At 40.0% G+C, this 15,875-nt stretch overlaps 1 protein-coding gene across 4 annotated transcripts in view; it reads right to left on the bottom strand.

Annotated features, from left to right (window-relative positions):
- The window catches only part of Ppp2r2a (protein phosphatase 2, regulatory subunit B, alpha), a 58,416-nt gene continuing 42,541 nt past the window's right edge, over positions 1-15,875 (bottom strand). For 3 of the 4 annotated variants that reach the window (NM_001360034.1, NM_028032.3, NM_001360033.1), the window contains 7 exons: positions 14,810-14,975; positions 10,473-10,585; positions 9,578-9,755; positions 8,971-9,135; positions 8,219-8,388; positions 5,661-5,752; positions 1-2,598 (listed from right to left, as the gene is read on the bottom strand). In NM_001360034.1, coding sequence (NP_001346963.1) covers positions 2,319-2,598; positions 5,661-5,752; positions 8,219-8,388; positions 8,971-9,135; positions 9,578-9,737 — 867 coding nt within the window. In that variant the 5' untranslated portion in view covers positions 9,738-9,755; positions 10,473-10,585; positions 14,810-14,975 and the 3' untranslated portion in view covers positions 1-2,318. The remainder of the gene's footprint in view (positions 2,599-5,660; positions 5,753-8,218; positions 8,389-8,970; positions 9,136-9,577; positions 9,756-10,472; positions 10,586-14,809; positions 14,976-15,875) is intronic. The other variant, NM_001205188.1, reaches the window with a different exon arrangement.

Raw genomic sequence — 15,875 nt, forward strand, 5'->3', positions numbered from 1 at the left:
TAGGTTTATATATTACCAATTTTTATTGCCCAGCCACCAAGTGAAAACTGACTTTTAACAGAATGAGAGATCTTCAAAAAAATTCCAGCACTTCAAAAACATTACAAGAGGGTTAAATATTTGTATGGATCGTCAGAGATTAGCAAAATACAATCAAGTTGACAAGACATTTATTCTATAAGTTTTATTAATAAAAAGTTGACTATATAAAATGAGTGGCTGGGCTTAGTTTGCTACACCAAATATATTAGAAAAACAATTATTATAGGTTATTAATAGCATTCCTGATATCTTAAGTTGACAGGTCTCTTCCAACTATACAAAACTAAGCCTTATAGTGATGGGTGAGAATCATAAAAACTACCATTTGAGAAAAAAAAAAAAAAAGACTTCTACTGACTGCTTGGTGGCTCAAAGCCAAACCATAGGAATGCCACTATCCCAAAGGATATGAGAAATTATCCCATCAAAACTTTGTATTGTGGATCCTTCTAGATTCGCAACTATACAAGCCAAAGAAAGAAAGAGATTAAGAATGCACCCACAACCCCCAAATAAATTAGTAAAAGTGCCATTAAGAATTATCAGACATTTTGTTTAAATACAAATTCAAATTTAACTCCAAAAGATACAGTAACTTTATTACATAAAATTTCTCCTGTGCGCTAAAAATATTAACGTACAAGACATAATATATGTGTAAGTGTAGAGGGAATTGTGGTGGAGTTGTTTAATCATTTTCATTACTGAAGAACAATAGGCAGTGGGAATATATAAGCACGCAGAGTCCTCTATATTCAACATTGTTATATTACTGTTCAATCAAAATATACTACCATTCTCATATAAATGCCTGCTCATTCATCTTTTAAAAATAAAGTCCATTCTCTCTCCATAAAGCTTCCTGCAGGACTGACCACGGTCCATCCCACACTAACTGGGACACTCTCCATCTTTGGCTAGGGCCTCAGCACTGGAACACTGTGGATCATCACACATCTGGTGCTTACGCAGCTGTTGCAGTCCATGCATCACCGTACCTTTAAAAGCTTGTCCCGAATATACCTTTGGAAAACCAAAAGACGTATCTATGGCAAAGTACAATTCAGTGATTCCACAGCAATTAGTACAAAACAGCTCTTTAGTGCAGCATCCGGTTTCATCTACCACGTTACTTCCAGACGGAATTCCAGTCTACTGTGCCTGAACAGCGAGAAAAGTCAACTTGTCTACTTGGTATTTCCTAAGGCAAAGAAATGAAGCACTGGAAGAAGACTTCAGAGTGAAGCTCCTCAACTGTGGTTCTCATTGACAGCAACTTTGTTAACAGATAAATCAAGCACAGACACATAAAAACAAAAACAAAACAAAAACCCCAGAACCTTCTAGCCATTTCTAGACTGTGAACTCTTAACAGTCATGTATATTCAAACACATGGACGCACAGAACCATGATCCTCTCCCAGGCTCCATGGAAAAGAACACTCGTTAAAAATAGTTCACAAAAAAAACCAAGGAGACAATAGAAACCCACTTCATTTCATTGCGCCCAAGGATATGACACAAAACATTGGTTTAAAGAGGTAGATGAAAAAGAAAAAGAAAACCAGATTCTCCATTCTTTGTCACTTTTATTCAGTAGTAGTTTTTTTTTTTTTCCTTATTTTCAGTGCCAGACATGGCAAGGAGTGATTACAGCCAACTGTTATTAAAACATTTGTTCGTAACATATTCCCCCATTACCACTGACCCCAACCTGACCCATTTTGTGTGCTTTCGTTCTTCCTTTTTTGAATACGCCACCACCGAGACAAGGTGGAAAGGGCAAGGGTGAGAGATGGAGGGAAGAGTCCAGGAGGCCAGAGAGGAGGAATGCTACAAGCCACAGTAAGAATGAGCTGTATTTAATTTAAAAAAGAGGGGAGGGGTGTACCCCACAAATGATACAGTAATGAGGATACACAAATTCCATAGCATGACTGAAGGCGTTCACTGTGTTTGACGTCATCACAATGGAAGGCATAAAAAGTGGAGTACATCAATGCTGACACAGTCCAGTCCAGTCCACCAGGCAAGATGGTGCAAGAAGTCATTAAATTAAAAGTGCCCTTCCCTTCCCTAAATGGCTAGCAGACATGGAAAACAGCCTGGGATGCATCCACACAGCTTTCTCCATGAGGCTATCAAATGTGTTGTTGAATGGCACACTGTCAAACACTGGAAAGGGGCGCCACAATGGACCGCTCTCTTATAGGTATGAATGCTAGATTCAACTATCTCACTAAGCAGGAAGTGGCTCCTCTGCAGAGAATGCCAGCCTAATTCACTTTGTCTTGAAATATATACAGATTGTTTGTAGTTGCTACAGCAATGATGTTTTCCTTGGGATGCCAGGCTGTATGAAGGATTTTCTTGTTGAAGTCTAGGCTGTCAACACTTATTTCATCTTTCTTTCGCTTGCCACTTGCACAGACTTTGCGTGGCTTCAAAACCGTGCGAGGCTTATTGTTCTCTCGTGATGCTTCTAGGGTTATATCCCGCTTTGTGTTCCTGTCGAACATTCTGAAGAAATTATTGTAGGATCCAGTCATGACAACACTGTAAAGGCAGAACACCCAGTCAAACATGTTAACAAGAGAGAGACTGTGTTTACTGTAAGAAGTCAGTGACCATCCTGGCCCAGCACTTTATAGGAAGCAACTTCTCTTCAGTTTATTTGAGTTAGGACATAGAAGCTGTTGATATTAAACCACAAACATTCAAACCCTCCTTCCAAAAAACAAATCTAAAAAACTGAACAAAGTTGACAGCACCTAAGCACATTTTTCTTCTTCGTCTGAGTTACCTGTTTCTAAGGAAGCAAAGTTTCATGATGCAAATTATGGCCTTTCTTGTCAGATAATTTTTTGGTTTTGGTTTTGAGATGCGGTCTCATTATGCAACCAAGATTGGCCTAGAAATCCCAACCCTCAGCACTCCTATGCAAGGATTATAGGCATGGGTTTACTATGCCAAGTTCAGATGTTTCGTGAATGCTTGTAATAGACCTGGTTAAAAACCAAAATGTATCGTCATTAACAGAAAATTATTGTACCTGTTATACAAAACAACTTTTGAAATCCTCATGAAACCAACAATGGTCCCAAAACTCAGTATGTAGATGACACTGGATCCCTGACCCCTCTGTCCTTCTCAATATATCACAGGAGACCTATTTTCTGAAATTATCTTAACCAAAAACTTTTTAGCCGGGCGTGGTGGCGCACGCCTTTAATCCCAGCACTCGGGAGGCAGAGGCAGGCGGATTTCTGAGTTCGAGGCCAGCCTGGTCTACAAAGTGAGTTGCAGGACAGCCAGGGCTATACAGAGAAACCCTGTCTCAAAAAAAAAAAAAAAAAAAAAAAAAAAAAAAAAAAAAAAACTTTTTAAATTTTCACTAAATATCTTCAAAGGCAAATCTTGACATCTGAAACCTTTCCTATTCGGAACGTTGGTCCCTCAAAGAACAACAAACGATCTAAATTAAATTCAAGTTGGTACATGTCTCTAGCAACAATGAAACTGTTTCTTTAAAAATAATTCACATTCCAGGGCTACCTCAAAAAAAATCCTTGCTGGGGAGATGAGAGAGAATCACATAAGTTAATCTGGTATACCCACTCCTCCCAGTATCTAGCTTTGTAATATTTGTATATAACATGTATTTAATGAAGAATTGCAATGCTCACACTGAGAAAGTCTATAAGTATTTATGTTATTGTTTAACACAAAATGCCAAGGTTATGAAAGACTTGAAAAGACTGAAGGAGAATAAAAGTAAACAAGCTGAGATATGACATCATGTAAGATTAAGAACAGGCTTCTCTCTGGCGGAAGGAACTGAGACCACCTGCTGGGCCAGTAAGCTCTGTAGACAATGCTGACTTGAGAAGCTAGCACTGAGTGAGGTCATAGCCGTGCAGTTAGGAAGCAGTGTGGGAACCTTGAGGGTTTGGTGATTAAGAGCACTTGCTGCTTTTATAGAGGCCCAGGTTCTATTCCCAGCAACCCACCATGACTCCTGACTACACCACCTTTTACTCAGTTCCAGGAGACCTGCAAGCCTCTTCTGGCCTCCATGGGTACCAGGGCACAAACATGCTACACACACACACACACACACACACATACACACACGCAGTCAAACATTCATACACATAAAATTAAAATAAACACCATAAGAAATAGTTTGGAATTTAGTAAGTAATTAACTTTTTTCCTTTAATTCTCTATCTGTCTCTGTGTCTCTGTGTCTCTGTGTGTGTGTGTGTGTGTGTCTGTCTGTCTGTCTGTCTGTCTGTCTGTCTATCTATCTATCTATCTATCTATCTATCTATCTATCGGTTGACTGATTGTGGGGTGTGTGTGTGTGGTACATGGAGGTCAGAGGACAACCTTTAAGAATTGGTTTTCTTTCCCTTGTGAGTTTCAGGAATCCAACTCAGTTTGTTAAGCTTGGCGGTCTTTTGCTCCATCAGTCATCCTGCCAACCCTGTGAAAGTGTTTTTTGTTGTTCTTTTATCTTTTAAGATTTATTTTTAATTTATATGAGTCCTCGGCAGCTGTCTTCAGACACACCAGAAGAGGGCATCAGATCCCATTACAGATGGTTGTGAGCCACCATGTGGTTGCTGGGAATTGAACTCTGGAAGAGCAGTAGGTGCTCTTAACCACTGAGCCAGCTCTCCAGCCCCAGAAAGTGTCCTTAATGTTGAGAATAACTTCCTTCATAATGGAAGGGAACTGAGAACTGCTAACCATAGAACACACCACACTTACACACCAGTATGTTCTCTTCATATCTGTCCTTCCTGGCCTCATGTTTAGCAGCAACATGGCAAGTGCTTAGCCAACAGCAGGCTTGTGAGTAGTGTGGCCAGCCTATTTTTGGGTCTCATGTAAAACTTGGTAATAACAACTTAAAAAGTAAAACATATCAAACCTTTTAAATTCGACTACTGCCAAGTAAAGCACCTCTAATTGCTTTAGATATGGACTAAAGTAACTTCAAAATTATGCTTTAATTAGAACACAGTAAGCAGGAAGTGCTTGCCATAACATCCACTTGTCCCTTCTGTGAAATGAATGGAGTGGTAACAAGACACTGCATCAAGTATCTGCACACTCGGCAGCGCTCCAAACAGCGCAACAGCAATCACATGAAAAGCCACTCTTTTAACTAACTGCTGGCAGAGCAGAGCTGTGACTTTATTTTAAATGTTTCTTTTATCATTGTCTGTGTTACTCAGGCTGGGCTCAGACCCCTGAGCTGAAACAATCCTCCTGCCTCAGCTGCCCAAGGAGGTGGGACTATAGGCACACATTGTACCTGGCTAGCAATATTATTATTTGGCTTACAAAAGGGGTAAAAGTTTTTAAAATAATAATTTTAAGTCCCGATAGCTTCTTGCTATAGATCTCCTTTGCTTTACATTGCTTTGAGGATCCGGGCTTAGTTTTTGTCATTATGGCTCTACTCATTACTAGTTATTCACAGCTACCTGGAAGAAAAGTGACTCTTAACTGCTTTCAAAAAAACAAAAAAAACAAACAAAAAAAAAAACTGAGGTTATATTTATATAACAAACAAGAGAGATGAAATAGCCAGTTTCTTTCCTTACCTGTCAGACCCATTCCAACAACATTCAAATTTGTCAAATATGCAGTCGTTTTCATACAGTGAGCAAAGTTTACTTCTGAGGTATTCATGTACCTGCAGAGAAAATATATACTAAGTTTATATCATTCTCTTCTCAAATCAGGAACATGACTAAAATTCCATAGACTTACTGTTTATACAGAATTACACGTCCCTCTGTACTTTTGACAACCCTTACTCACACTTTCCATGACACAACTAAGAAAACCCACCTTTCTGGGTATTGCAGTGCACCCTGAGAAGCATAAATAAAACATCCTACAATCACTCACAGAAGAATGCACAACCCTGCTAGCCCCAAGGCTCACCATGTCTGGGGTTCACAGCTGGTGGTCTATTTAGGAAGAATATAGTGGTGTGGCCTTTTGGAAGAGGGTTGAAACTAGGAGTGGGCTTTGAGGTTTTAAAAGCCCAAGCCAGGACCAGTCTCTCTCATCCCCTGCTTGCAAATGTTACTACTCCAGCACCATGCCTGCCTGCAGCCCACATTTCCCCACTATGAAGACCAGACTGGCCTCACAGAGATCTGCCTGCCTCTGGCCCCTGAGTGCCTTGGTCATGGTGTCTCTTCACATCAACAGAACACTAAAGGAGACAACACCTAAGTCAGAAAGTATTTGAAAAGGACAGGTAGGAGACTAACAAAATAACGTTGGGGCAGAATTCCATTTCCACTTCTTAGCACTCAGCCCACGACTGCTAGTAAGAATGCTGCTTCCTTGCCTTTAAGTATCATTCTCTGAGCACAAATTTAACTTTGGTCTATTATTTCTAATTACATATACAGTGCAGGAAGGCTTTGGCTTAGTGATGGACTGATTTCTCTTGGCTTTCATGCACCTACATCATTCAATAAAAATCCAGTGGTGAGCAGTGAGATATGTGGCCAGTGAGTAATGCTTGCCATGAAGTCTGATGGCCTGAGTCCCAGGATACATAGTAGAAAGAGCAGAATCCTATAGGTTATTCTGACTCCCATGTGTGTGCATAGCATTCTCACGCACATATACAAATATATACAATAAAACATGAGTGTTGCTTCATATTATTAGGTAATGAAGATGTTAGCTCTTTTTGAATTATAATTCTACATTTACTAGTATTTCACAAAAAGAGTAATTTTGGAAAGTAAATTGGATAAACATAAAAGTAAGTAAGTCTGCTCTTTAAAAGGTAGTCAAGAAGCATGGCACATGGCACATTTCTGCACTGATGGCCCTTCCTTTGTATGCTGAGACAATTATTAACCATTTCTGTTTTTGCTGAATGAGACCCTTAAAAGGAAGAAATGACAGCCACCAATAGGAAACTAGTATTTCATTTGTTGCCTAGGTTGGTCTCAAACTTAGGGGCTCTAACAAACCTCCTGCTTCATGTTCCTGAGTTCTGATATTATGTGTATGCACTGCATTCTCAGACCTAAGCTTATTATAAATATCCACTTTATATAAGCAGTGAGTGATTCTAGCGGTGTTTATTAAGTAAACATTTCTTTTTTTCTTTTATTTTTAGACAGGGTTTCTCTGTGTAGCCCTGGCTGACCTCAAACTCACCACTGCCTCCCAAGTGCTGGTATTATAGGCATGCACCGCCATCACCTTGCTAGTGGAACTGCTACTGACTTATCATGAGAAGTAAAGAAACATCAAAAATAGCCTTCAGTTCCACAGAAGCCAGCAAGATGACCAAATACAATAGCTCTGCCATGATGTGCTCCCATTCTCAATCATTAATCTGATTCTACAGGCAGCAGAAGACTAGCTAGCCAGTCAAGTAACATGTCAGGTAGGCCCTAACACTCAGCATTTCACAACAGTGCAGCTTCCCCAAACCAGACAAGACTGTGAAGCTAGTCTCACTGCAACACTTGGGAAGGAAGGACAGCTACAACATGCAGCTCTCCTCAACATTGCCAACACATTCAAAACAAAGCACCATTCTCTCTGACTTTGTGACAATGCAACATATTTAGAGGTTTGAACAGCTAAGACTCGAGGAGTGTCTCCTAATTGTTCTGTATGCACCATGCATGTACTGCATCCAGAGTGGTCTGACTGCTCTCTACACCCTGCTCCACAGGCCCTGCTGGCCTGGCAGCACTGTGCAACTTGGTTACTCCTGCCTGTGACATCACAGATACTGGTCAAGGACAGAAGGTAGTTCTGGGGGGAAACCTGAGCATACATTCTGCACTGGAGAGGCCTTTTTCTAAAGCCATATGCTGAGATTTCAGGTCCTTTTAAATTTGAGACAGTTAGCCAAAAGGGAGTCATGGCTTGGCTGGTTATATAGCATGCCCTCTGCTAAGAGTATCTTCCCCAGCCCTGCTCCTACCCACACGTTTCTTCCATGGACAGAGGAGCACACCAAGTTGCCAGTACTGAACCACATAATTAAGTTCCTGTGCAGCCCTGAACAGACAATATACTTTGCACAGGCAATGGTAACACAACCCTGGAAGGAGCACCTCGATCCACTTTCCATAGGACACACTCTTCAAAAGAAACAAACTGCAAATACCTGGTATGTCTCCACGGGCCTGTTCTCCATATTCAAGTCCCAAATTTTGACTGACAAATAGTCTCTAGTCATCATATAACGACCGCTATGGCTGAATTTTACATCAGAAATAGAGGAGATGATTTCAGAAAAAAATGACCTGTTGCTGGGATCTTCAGGTTCTTCAAACACTAGAAAAAGAGGGGGAAAAGTTTCATATTTGGGCTTGGATAAATCATTTTCTAAAGTAACCATTCAAGTGAGGTAAAATCACAGACTAATTCAGAAAAATTAAAACAATTTGCCAGCTTTGGGAACGTGTTTCTCACAAAGTCTCTTGAGAGAAAATGATCACTACAAAGTGCAAAACCCTGCTAATGAGGTAGGGGTCTGATTCTGCACAGCAGGACTCCCATGGGAGGGATCATTGTTGGATCCTTTGGAATTGTTGTCACATACGGAACAGCTCTGAGCTGCCACATTCTTCTTCACGGCTGAGCCAGCTCCCCAACCTCACTTACTTTAAAGAGCATGTTATAACATTTCTCAACATTTTATAAAGATGAGACAAACCTTTCCTAGGGAGAAAATAAGGAATAAGAAGGGAGGAAAGGAAGGAAGTCCTAACTGCGTACCATGCCTGAGAGTTTATCCCTCCCCCACCCCACCCCCCCACCCCCCACCAACAGGCTTCCAGTGGAATAAACAACACACAGGCTCAGGTCAAGTCTGAGTAGATAACCATTTTAAAGAAAGGGCAGAAATGGACTTACGTTTAGAATGCCTGTCACAGAGCGCAGATGCCCTCATGTCACATAACCGAATAGTTCCTTTACTGCTGCTGTACACAAACGTGTTACAGCTGTTGGGGTGAAATTCTGCAGCCGTGATCACCTCCGTGAGCTCTTCCATATTGGCAGGCTTGATATCCACAATATCTAGATGGCATTTCATTAAGGAATCTACACTTGGGAAAGGGCAACTATCAAGTATTGCTTCTCAATAACTACTCCTTTTTATGAGCAAACCCCAGAAGTGTTAAAATGTGTTTTCTATCTTTTTTTTTTTTACCAAGAGTTCTTCCCATCTATAGACAGGGTGGCCTGAAACTCCCGACCCTCCACTCTCAGCCCGCTGAGTGATGAGACTGTGAGGCAGCACTGTCACACACAGGCAGGAATAAATCTTTAAATCAGTTCTATATTCCAACTTTCCCAATTTCAATTATTTAAAAAAAGAGGGGATGGGGAGATAACACACAGATGGAAAGACACTATAAACCAAGGACTCAAATATATCTAGGAGAGAAGATAAATCTAATGGGGATAGACATAATTTGATTTCTTTACCAAACACAAACTAAACAAATCAAGTGGATACTAAAACTCCTGTCTGTAATTTCCAGATGCCAGAGATTAATTCGCAAATCATCTGCTGATAAGTAGGTTTCATAATCACTATTGATAGAAATTGAGTTGATGTGATAAGTGTGGGCGTTGGCAAATATTCTCCGTGGACTGGCTTCCACCATTAGATCCATGGGCCTAAATACGGGCACCTGCAGATAAAATAGAAAAAAATCCACATTTTACAAAAGTAAAATCCTTTTAAACAGTATTTAAGAGTCACAAGACCATGATTCTACTTTTGAGAAAATAGGGCATAGAAGAATACAATTAATAATGAGGTTCTTTTTTTTTTAAGCCACTGATGTTGGTTCTGTTAAGCACTGAACTGGGAAAAAAAAAAAAAAAAAACAATGAACAACCTACTTTCTTTTCCAGGAAGAAACAGTACTAGTTTACAAGTCGGAGCCCTGGTATAAACTAGCAAATATTTATGGTTTCAATTAATGAGACTAAAATGGAAAAGCCCCGTTTTTTTTTTATCCTTAGCACAAACTCCAAAGCTCACTATGCAACAAAAATAAGGACCCAACCCTGAAAATCAAAACCAGTCAACAGCATAGAATAAAACACAGTCTCTGTGCGTCCCTGCTCTGACTTCATTAACAGTGAGACCTCCACAGAGTTGTTTCTGTTTCAATGGAGAGATGCAATGTCCCATAAAGAACTGCTTGGGGCCAGGGTACACAAATACTGACAAAAACCCAATCAGAGGCTTTTTTTCTCCTTTCTTTGAAGGCAGGGTCTTCTTACATCTCTGGCTGTCCCAGAAAACATACTACGAAGACCAGACAGGCCTTAAAGTTAAGAGATCCACCTGCCGCTACCCATTGTTCTAAGACTGAGAGTCATTTTAACTACGTACTTACCCGTAGCGTAGTGACTGTAGTAGGATCTCTATATCTTCCATCTTCCTCTTTCAAGTTATAGCCTTCTGGTCTTTTGTCTCTTTCACTGATTTTCCATAATTTTATTGTTTTATCTGGGATAAAAATTAAGAAAGTCTTCAAAAACAGCAGGAAAAGATAACCTCGCTAGAAAAGCCATTTTAACTACACCATCAAATACTGTACCTAAACGAAGTTTATACCATGCCCCTCCTCCCCTGCCAACTTTTTTGAGACAAAGTTTCAGTGAGTAGCCTTGGCTGGTTTAAACTTTCTACATAGACCACAGGCTTCAAACTCAAAGAAAGATCTCCCTATCTCTTTCTCCCAAGTGCTGGGATTAAAGTCATGGTCTACCATGGCTGGCTTTTGGGGTATGTGCGTGTGTATATGTGTGTATATGTGTGTGTGTGTGTGTGTGTGTGTGTGTGTGTGTGTGTGTGTGTGTGTGTGTGTGTGTGTGTATACACCTCAGGTGCTAGAATTAAGAGTGAGCCCCAACTCCCAGCAGAAGCTATTCTTAACAATAACAACAAAAAGAAGCCATGTGCTATTTTATAAAGTATAAGTAAGATCTCTAACTCTCAAAAATACTTAGAACTGTTTCAGGGGTATAAACACATATTTATGTGCACAAACAAGCAATGGACTCAGCACTGCCTATTACTGAGCTCCTCATATCCTATCCCAGCATATCTTATGGAAGACCAGTCTCCTTGGCAGCACAGCATGATTCTTTTGAATTTGCCTTTTCTCCTCTTGGACCAAAATTCTCTATATACAAAATAGGGGCCTGAAAACAGTGACTAAAAGTAAATCCTCAACTTTAAGACAAAATCCCTGTAATTCAAGGATATATAATAGTATTACATATATGTGTGTGTGCATATATACACACATATATCACCTTGGAATTACATTTAGACTTCCTAGTTTCAAATATAGATGTATTTTCATATACACTTTAACCCAGTCTCTCTACTGTCAACATCTTATGCAACAATGGTAATGCTTGTCATGTGTAACACTAGCAAAACTAAGGTGTCCCTGAGACTTGAGGACATTTCCCACTAACACCCTTTTCCTAACTGTCCCAGGATCCAAACACCATTGATTTTGCCATCAAGTCTCCTTAGTCTTTAAATCTGCCTCTCAGATAATTTGTCTTTATCTAGGCAGCTGTGCGCAGCAGGGGTGTGGCCCTTCAATGAATGTCCTTCATGGGGTGTTTAGAAGAACACAATGGTGAAGTGACCTCCAAGCTCATCATACAAGGGTACAAACTCTGTCAGCATAATTGGTGGTTGGTAGCTGATGTTGCCAGGCTTCTCCACACACTTTCACACCTGCTCACTTTATTCTTTGGAAATAAAATCTACCCTTGTATTATTTGTATAATTTTTTACTATATATGAATTTATGTAATTATAATTCTAAAATGGTATTTTTATACAAAACTAAGACATTTTGAATGATCTTACGTAAGCAAAATTGAATACCACAGTTTTAAAATAGCCTAGAAGCCATTTTAAAAGTAGTATAAGACAACTGCTACAGGGAGACACCAGTGCAGCCATTTCTACTGCCTGCTTATACCACTTGCTACAAGATGAAATGTAAACATAAAACTTCTGGCTTCAGTAACTCACAGTCTCCCCTAAGCTCGCCTCTAGACCCTGTCTGGTTCTCCTGTAACTAGGCTGTTTCCTGTGTGCTATTAGGCTTACAGACAGATGACTGAGCAGTAGGTGCTCACACACACCATACAGACACACTTTTTCTTAACTTCAAAAGACAGAGACACCACTTAGAAATCCATTTCTGAAGATGAAGATGACAAATCTGCCCCTCCCCCTCTACTAGCTCCAGCCAACTGAAAGTCATCAACCTTATACATACTTCAAATAGAAAACCAAGACACCAAACTTTCAAACAGGACGAAATTAGTTTATGTCTCTTATAGTTACAGAGAAAAACAAAAACAGAAGCCCTCTAAAGCAAACAAACAACCCCTAAAACTGTAAGCCAGACCCAATTTAATGCTTTCTTTTAAAAGAGTTGCCTTGGTCTTGATGTTTCTTCATAGCAACAGAAGTAGTGACTAAGACAAGGCTCTTAAATAATTTGTAACACTATTCATTGTCTCTCTGTCTCTGTCTCTGTCTCTGTCTCTGTCTCTGTCTCTCTCTCTCTCTCTCTCTCTCTCTCGAACTGGGCCTCATCATTCACTACTGTTTCTACTTGACCTCTTGAAAGCCTATACTTGAACTTTCCTTTAGAAAAAGTAAAAATTGAGCCGGGCGTGGTGGCGCACGCCTTTAATCCCAGCACTCGGGAGGCAGGGGCAGGCGGATTTCTGAGTTTGAGGCCAGCCTGGTCTACAAAGTGAGTTCCAGGACAGCCAGGACTACACAGAGAAACCCTGTCTCGAAAAACCAAAAAAAAAAAAAAAAAAAAAAGAAAAAAAAGAAAAAAAGAAAACGAAAAAGTAAAAAGTAAAAATAGAAATGAGCTGCCATGAAATAGGCCTTGTGGCCCAAGCTTGTCATTTCAACCTGGGAAAGCTAAGGCAGAAAGATCCCAAGGTCAAATTTGCTTGAGTTAGGAAATAAACTCAAGACCGCCACATGAAACTATGAATCTACTTCAAGGAAGGGCGGGAGGGAGAGAGGATAGGGACAGGGACAGGGACAGGGACAGGGACAGAGAGAGGGAGAGAGGCAAGCAGGCAGGCAGGGTAAGTAAGTAGGTAGGTAACCAGGTATAATGCTGAATGGCTTTAATACCAATACTCAGGAAACGGGGAAGCAGAGCTTTGCAAATCCCAGGTAAGCCTGGGCTACATGGTTGAGTCCCTGTCTCCAAAAAAGGGTGTGAGGGGTGGGGAGAACCACTACTTCTAGAGACTGTAGTGTATCTACCTAGCTTGCTGTGTATAAGGCCCCTGACTGTGAAAACAAACATTCAAAGCCACAAACTCTACAATGTAAAACACATTTCCCAGGGACATTTGTTTCTAAAAGTTAAAAAAAAAAAAAAAACCCACAAAATCAAAAATAGTATAATTATGTTATTACTTGATGCAGGCACATGGACACACACACAAGGGTCTAAAGTACTACTTGAAGCACCTCAGAGAAGCTGTCATCCGGCGCCTCTGCCAAGCATGCCGTGCGTTGCAGCCTGGTTATGTTACTTGCTTTCAGAAATAGGTGAAGTTGGATACAGTGGGCATGCCCAGATTTGGGAGGCAGAAGTAGGCTATCAAGACTTCAAAGCTAGCCTGGGCTACTGTTTCATTACCTCCCTTGCCTCATAAATACAAAGAAAATACCATTTATGTAAAAAGAGAGGAAGGCAGAGAGTCAAGAAATTTAATTGAGAGAAAATGGGTCTCCAACGAGGCATGGAATCAGGAGTGGCAATGCTTTATGCACTGCATTCCTATAAACTCAATACAGAAAATCACAGGGTACAAGAGTGCACAGAGGGGGCTCTAAACATCTCCCACAGTGTTACCCTAAGTAGTCATGAGTCTATACACTGTGCAAACAGAAAGACATAAGTGCTAAGATTTGCTTCTATTAATAGTTAGATGAGAAAATGTGAGATTTCAGACTGAAAGTTTTAATAGACCATACACCCAGATCTCCAAGTATCATACCCACCTCTGCAATCTCAAGGTCCTGATTGATAAGCCAAGTCACATTTTACACACACACACACACCCTCAACTCTTAATTTATCATGCAGAACTTCAAAATTTGGTCAACATCTCACAGAGCTCTAACTCTTTCTAATACCTTTCCTTACAGGAGTACAACTAATGAGAAGATTCTTCTCCAACTCCTGCGGCTCATAGAGAAGAAAGTAACAAGCAAAGTTAAGGAAGGAGGGTGCTCTCCTAGAGATCATCCTCTGTAGAGTTGGAAAGGAAGTGGAAAGGAAATAAACATTTTTCTGAGCATTGGTTCTACCTGCCAAGTTACCATGTAAAATATTCATAACAGTGCTGTAACTCAGACACTGCTGCCTATGTCTGCTGGTAAGGAATAGTCAATATTCAGGGTCAGCCAAAGGAGACAGAAATAAAACCAGCCTAAATAAAAGTTAGTAGTACCCATAAATCTAAAATTTGCGAGGTAACAATATGAGAAGCAAAAGTAGTAGACTTTACATTCAGTAAAGGGAAGGGCCTATATCCTCTACAGGACACGTGCCCAGGTAGAAATAACTTTACATTCAGTACAGGGAAGGGCCTATATCCTCTACAGGACATGTGCCCATGTAGTACCTGAAAGCAAAAGAGGAACACTTACCGTTGGTAGACAATAAAAACTGGGCAGCATTTTTCTGGGGTAACCACCTAATTTTGTTGATCTTCTCTTCTATTTCTAAGCTTTTCAAGTAGTCAAATTCTGGCTCATGGCTCTGGAAGGTGCTGTAAACATTGTATTCTCCTCTGCTATGAGACTGGATTTTGTTCTACAACAGAAAAAAATATTGGACTATGTTGAGAAATATATCAAATCACAATCAACTCCAACAGACTGAAAATTGTAGATACCCCAACTAGGCTGCTTTATCGTATATGCTACTGTATTGTTTTCTGTATTTAAAGGCCTTAAAGGAGAAAGCTTTATAAAGAGTAAGAAGGAAACACTTAAGAAAGTCTCATTTAATAGGGAAACAGTAGACCAAATACAAACTGATTTGATTAACTTGCATATTAAATAGCATGGTTATACTGTTTAAGAAGAAAACTGAAAACCCATAGTAATAGATAACATTTAAATTTTAAAATTAGGAAGACACTGCTCAGAAACAGCTGGCTGGAACACATTTTGTCTGCTGTTATCTAATGTGATGGCTGGCCTTCTTGTCCTTTCTGAAGCCTCCTTTCTATATTTCACTACTGAAAAGCCCGTAAGAAATGTGCTCTCATAAATCCAACAATCCAAGTCCTACTTCAGATAACGTTGCTGCCAGTTAAGTATATAACAGCAGCCTGTCAATGCCTGCCTGAAACTGCTTCATGGCTTACTTTCCTGAGTTCTTTCTGGTCACAGGAACTTTACACACTGATGCTTAGTGCCAGTCTGCTGATCGTCCAATTGAAGGGATTTGATATAAACACTACTTGAGAAGTGTTTCCATTAACACTGGTAGCCTAGCAAAACTAAGAATTATAATCACACAATTTCATCTTGTGACCGATTATACAATTGGAAATACTTTCATAAAAAAATTAAAGTAAAACTTACTAGAATCTTTGGAAAAGTAGATTAAATGAAAATACAATTGTATGTAATCACTTTAATGAAAACCAAGTTATCAAGTAAAATATTTATAGTTAGCAAAATAGCCATCTTCTCGTCCACATCA

Source organism: Mus musculus, chromosome 14, assembly GCF_000001635.26.
Source record: "Mus musculus strain C57BL/6J chromosome 14, GRCm38.p6 C57BL/6J".
Lineage (NCBI taxonomy): Eukaryota > Metazoa > Chordata > Mammalia > Rodentia > Muridae > Mus > Mus musculus.